The 5,559-nt window shown below is 37.0% G+C and overlaps 1 protein-coding gene across 1 annotated transcript; it reads right to left on the reverse strand.

Moving 5' to 3' along the window:
- Positions 1–1,806: 1,806 nt before the first annotated feature.
- Positions 1,807–4,945, reverse strand: LOC109098727 (chymotrypsin B-like). The gene is made up of 7 exons (XM_042771669.1): positions 4,678–4,945; positions 4,447–4,547; positions 4,279–4,358; positions 4,099–4,168; positions 3,338–3,518; positions 3,114–3,244; positions 1,807–3,033 (listed from the first exon to the last, which is right to left on the reverse strand). Exons 1-7 carry the CDS (start codon positions 4,730–4,732, stop codon positions 2,872–2,874), a joined length of 780 nt encoding a protein of 259 aa, XP_042627603.1. The 5' UTR covers positions 4,733–4,945; the 3' UTR covers positions 1,807–2,871.
- Between the last annotated feature and the right edge of the window lie 614 nt (positions 4,946–5,559).

The following is a 5,559-nucleotide window of genomic DNA, read 5'->3' on the forward strand; positions in this document are numbered from 1 at the left end:
GAAGTTACACATGACATACCGACATTTAAATACACAGTCATAAATGTAGAAGACATTCAGATTCAGTTAAAAGTACTGGACAATGTATAAATATAAAAATTTGAAAAACTTAATAGTTTAAAAAATGTAAAATAGCAGTACAAGAAAAATAACAGTAGAATAATAGTATAGTCCAACATGGGTGAATTGATAAGTGCAAATAAGTGAAATAACAACCATTCAGATGAATATGTGCAAAAAAATACTTAAGACTTTGTTCGCAGAGAGCATCAACATATACAGTGGTCCGTCAGTAAATTTCAGAGTAAAACTTTAAAAGTAGTGATCGAAACAGTAGATTCTAATTTGAGAGACTTTTGTAAAGTGTTCCAATCATTTGCAGCAGAAAATTTAAAAGAAGAGCGGCCAAAAGAGGTGCAGGCTTTTGTAGGGTCTAGAGAGATATATTTACTCGAACGCAGGTTAAATACAGGCACTGATATGGTTATTAAAGTACTTAGGTAAGATGGTGTTTTACCTAATATGGACTTGTAAATTAACTGATACCAGTGATTTAGGCGCCGGTTTGTGTAACGAGGGCCATCCAACTAGTGAGTAAAGAGTGCAATGGTGGGGGGTTGTATGGGGGTTTAGTAATAAAGCGAATAGCACTGTGGTAAACAACGTCCAATTTCTTGAGTAAAGAATTAGAAGCAGTTCTGTAGACAACATCACCAAAGTCAAGCATTGGGATGATGGTCGTTTTCACAAGGGCCTGTTTTGCAGGAAAAGTAAATGAAGCTTTATTTCGAAATAGAAACCCAATCCTGGACTTGATCTTTGACTGGAGATGGTTTATGTGGGTTTGAAAGGAAAGCGAGGGGTCTAGCCAGACCCCTAGGTATTTATATTTCTCCACATATTCCAACTTAGATTTGTGTGGGTTGAGGTTTTGTAGCTCTCTCAAGACATCTTCAGTTTGAATTTCAGAAAAAGAGAATTGTGGGTGATTAGAACCAGGTGCTAACGTAGGTGCTGTATAGTTGGGCCGGGTAGATGCAGCCAGGTGGAGCGCATGGCCAGCCATAGTGAAGTGCTTATTGAATCCTTCTATTATAGTGGACTTGTTGGTGGTAACAATGTCTCCTAGCTTTAAAGCCGTGGGCAGTTGGGCTGAGATGTTCTTGTTCTCCATTAATTTGACTGTGTCCCAAAACTTTTTAGAGTTGGTACTGCAAGAAGCAAATTTATGTTTATAGAAGCTAGCCTTAGCTTCCCTCACTGCCTGTGTATATCGATTTCTGGTTTCCTTAAAAAGCTGCATATCGTGAGGATTAATTGAGGCAAGTGCAGTCCGCCATAGAATTTTTTGTGCTTACTGAGGGCGGTCAATTCCGGGGTAAACCAGGGACTATATCTGCTTTTAGTTCTGGAACTTTTTAAAAGGAGCATGCTTATTCAGGATAGAAATAAAAGCATCCTTAAAGAAGAACCAGGCATCTTCCACATATGGTATCAGGTCAATGTCCTTCCAAGATACCTGGGCAAGATCTATTAAAAAGGCTTGTTCACTGAAGTGATTTAGAGAGCGTTTGATGGTGATAAGAGGAGGTCTTTTAACTGCAAACCCATTACGAACGCATGCGATGAGACAGTGATCACTTAGATCCTGACTGAAGACCGCTGGAGTATATTTTGAAGGCATATTAGTCAGAGCTATATCAATTAAAGTGCTTTTGTTTGCAGATTTTAAATTATATCTAGTGGGTTCATTAATCATTTGTGTAAGGTTGAGTGCATCTAGCTTAAACTGTATATTTTTTGGGACGTTTAACATGTCCAAATTTAAGTCTCCTAATAGTAAGAACTCAGAAGATAAATATGGGGCAATCAATTCACATAATATATCTATAGCACAACTGGGAGCTGAAGGAGGTCTATAACAAACAGCTACTGTAAGTGACTTATCTTTGGAAAAGTGGATTTTTAAAATTAAGATCTCAAACATTTTGGGGGCAGACCTAGATAGAACAATAGAACATTGTAGGTTATCTCTACAGTAGAATCCAACTCCGCCCCCTTTTGTAGATTTTGTATATCAATATGCATTATTCAGTACTTCAAAAGAAAACACGTCTTCTACTATGAGTTTAATTTCATCGATTGTCTGAATAAGTAAATGAAACGTCAGTGTCTGTCATAATCTAATGGTAACTTTTCTCTTTAGGTTTTTTGGCTTCTGATGAAACACGTCACAGGTTCAGCACCATGGATGGAGGACAGAGATTGATCTGTATCGTCTTGGCTTGTGTACAAAAATGGATGAAGGTTTTCAACATGATCGTGTGATCAGAGGGAATTTTTGTATTTTTTTTTTTATTTTTCATTTATTTTATTTTTTTGTGGATGACGTAGTATTTGCTGGTAAAGGAACTGTCCTGTTGTGAATATACTTTTGATTTGCTTTAAAGTTAGTAGCTTTGTCTGCACTGTTTCTTGTGTCACTGTTGTCTGTCATTTGTTACTGTGAATGTGGAAAACATTTTTCAATTGCAAATTAAAATAATATATTCCTTTAAAGTTTTAAAGGTAAATTAAATTTATATTTCATTTTGCTGCATTACTATGCTGATAATGGCAACTTATCTGAGTACATTTTTAATTATTCAGATCATTAATTTCACTCTTCAGTACACTCCATTTTTTTTATTTATATTTTATTAAAATATTTGTACAGGTGAAACAAGAAAACAGTAACATGAAGTAACAGCCAGATCACTGGAACCACAGACAGACTGAAAAAATACCACCAACAGAGATCAGCTGTATTACATATTAATGACTTAAAACTGCATTTTCCTCCTCTGAAGGATAAATACTCAGAATGGTGCTCTAGTTGGAAGCGATAGTCCTGTCGATCCAGGAGCGCAGTTGGGAGATGCGGGCGTAGACTGCAGGGAAACGGGTGTCACAAGTGTTTCTTCCCCAAGACACAGCGCCCACCAGAGACCAGACCCCTGAACGCTCACACACCAGAGGACCACCAGAATCACCCTGAGAAAAACACACATTTGATTTGAACAGCAGCAACATTTAAATGGTAACGTGTTTCTTCATGATCTGTCTTCATATACCTGGCAAGATGAGGAACCAGAGGCTCCAGCACAGATCATGGCATCAGTGATAGTGTTCTGACCCCAGAACTGCCTGCACACAGCAGGACTTATGATGGGTACACCTGTCTGCTGTAGGATCAGAGGGCTCGCTAAAAAGAGAAGAAAACATGACACACTATCTTGCACAGTAAACAGATGTGTTTATATTCTCTCAGTATATTTTTGTTCTACAGATGACTTACTTGTAGTGGCAGTTCTACCCCAGCCAGTGGTGAAGCAGCGGGTTCCAGGCAGGATGCTGAAGGCTGATGGAGCCAGACATACAGGAGAGATACGGGGAGTCAGTGTGACTGGAGACGACAGTTTCAGCAGAGCAATGTCATTGTTGACAGTCGTGCTGCTGTAGAGCGGATGGGTGATGACCTGCACATACAGAAAAGAGGGATCAATGCTGAAAGCTGCCTTTATGAATGGTAAACAGAGATATAAGTTTACTTTTTTTCTGTTGTTTTAACCCTTCTATTATTTTAACTTTTTTTCTAATACCTCTATGTGCTGAGAATTTTAAATGCATGCTAAAAGGTCATTTTGGCAACTTTTAGGGGTATACTAGAATATAGATTACCTCAATGCATCGAATTTGAGAATGACAATCAGTTTTTCATCACTTTTTTTCAGTGCTTTAATATAAGGTCAGCCAATAAAAAAACAACTGAATAACTTTCAATATATCAGCCATTCATTTGGAGAAATGTGTAACAATGGTGAAAATACATTTAGTGGCCATTTAGATCACTCCTTTGTATAAATGCCATTAAATTGTTATTATTATTATTAATATATTTTCTTTAAGTTTAAGGATAATTTGGGTGTTATGTAAAAAAAAAATAAAAAATTTTGTTTTGAAAATACATTTCTAAACAGTCCACATGAGATCATAAAACATTGGATGATCACCTTTGAAACTAATTCTGATCCCTGGATCAATAAACATGGGTTCAACTAATTTGACCTGGAGTTCAACACTGGAGCCACGATCATGTTCTCCAAGAATGACACGGTGATAGCCGACCCTAAAATGAGAGACAAAGATAAAGTCAATGGTTAAAAGACAGACAGAAAGCTGAAAGAGCATCTGTTAACCACTACTGAACATGATGTTTGTCAGATTGAAGACTCTTACACGACAGCACAGTGGGCAGCAGTGAGAACCCAGTTCTGGTTGATCAGGGATCCTCCACAGAAGTGGAAACCACTGGGCAGCTGTTTCAAAGGTAAAAGCATTGAAAATGTGAAATTTACTCTTTAAGCAAAACAGACAACGTACGTGTTTGAAAAGCAGATGAGTTACCTGAAGAGAGACCTGCCAGGGCCAAGAACCAGAGATGGCATTCTGTCCATTCACAATCCTGCTGCCGATCGTCTGTGGCCTAATCGCAGGCACTCCACAACCTGTTATTACAAAACATAACACATTGTTCATGAGACAAGCATGAGACAGGAAGCTCTTAAGGCAGGTTTTGTATTTTCTAAATATATTTGCCCATCATTATTCTTGCAAACTTCTAAAGGAGACACTTACCCAGAGCAGAAGCCACCAGAGCAAAGCAGGTGATGGAGAAGATGGTGAAGGTCATGATGTAGATGAGTGTGTGATAGACTGTATATCACTGATGTATTTGTAGGTTGTCTCTCTTGCTTTTATATCATTTACAGCAGCTGATAAATCTGAGACGTGATGGAGGTCCATCCCATCAGCTCCGATGAGCTCATAGCTGAGGAATGTTTAGATCTGTTATCGCTGGAGACATTCTGCATCTTCATTGTCCAGAGATGATGTCTTGCGTGCGAAGAGGATGAATTCTCCATTCTTTGAGCTTTAGAGTGTTTTTTTTGTTTTTCTATTTCCTTGAGAAGCATCATACTTTCACTTCTGTAATTGTATGTTATGAAATGATTTCGATGGGAAACATTTTTGTTGTTGTTGTTGTTATCTGATGTGATGTTTAATCCGTTCAAGTCAGTGATGCTGAACAGGAAGAGACTGAAATTGTCAGTTATGAGAACTGCGCTGAAGTGAAAATAAAAGTTCTTATATCAGTTTATTACAGCAGTTCAGATTAAACAAGCGAAGTAGTTCTTATAGGACATCTTATCATAACCACTGAAAAGAGATGGCATCAAGTCAAACATTTTCTCTCAACATATTTATTTAGCTATATTTTACTTTAACTGCACTCCTCAGCAATGTCACATGCTTTTCTGGCATTATTTTTTAGAAAGCAAATATTACAGTTTATTACAGCAAACTTTATTAAGCTATAATATTTTTTTCTTATTTATTTTTGTACTAATGCACATTTAAAATAATGCATTGTTTATTTATTTGCTTGTAATTTATTTATAATTTTTTTTAAACAATTGATTTTGGAAAATTACTTTTTTACAGTTGCAGTTAAAAATA

This window comes from Cyprinus carpio, chromosome A15, assembly GCF_018340385.1.
Source record: "Cyprinus carpio isolate SPL01 chromosome A15, ASM1834038v1, whole genome shotgun sequence".
Taxonomy (NCBI): domain Eukaryota; kingdom Metazoa; phylum Chordata; class Actinopteri; order Cypriniformes; family Cyprinidae; genus Cyprinus; species Cyprinus carpio.

Excerpts from the sequence above, each read along its gene's own strand:
- LOC109098727 (XM_042771669.1), bottom strand. The coding sequence starts at position 4,732 with ATGACCTTCACCATCTTCTCCATCACCTGCTTTGCTCTGGTGGCTTCT. Across the intron at positions 4,359-4,446 it reads CCTGGCAGGTCTCTCTTCAG|CTGCCCAGTGGTTTCCACTT; the intron begins GTAACTCATCTG and ends CCTTTGAAACAG. Across the intron at positions 3,519-4,098 it reads TTGAACTCCAGGTCAAATTA|GTCATCACCCATCCGCTCTA; the intron begins GTTGAACCCATG and ends CTGTATGTGCAG.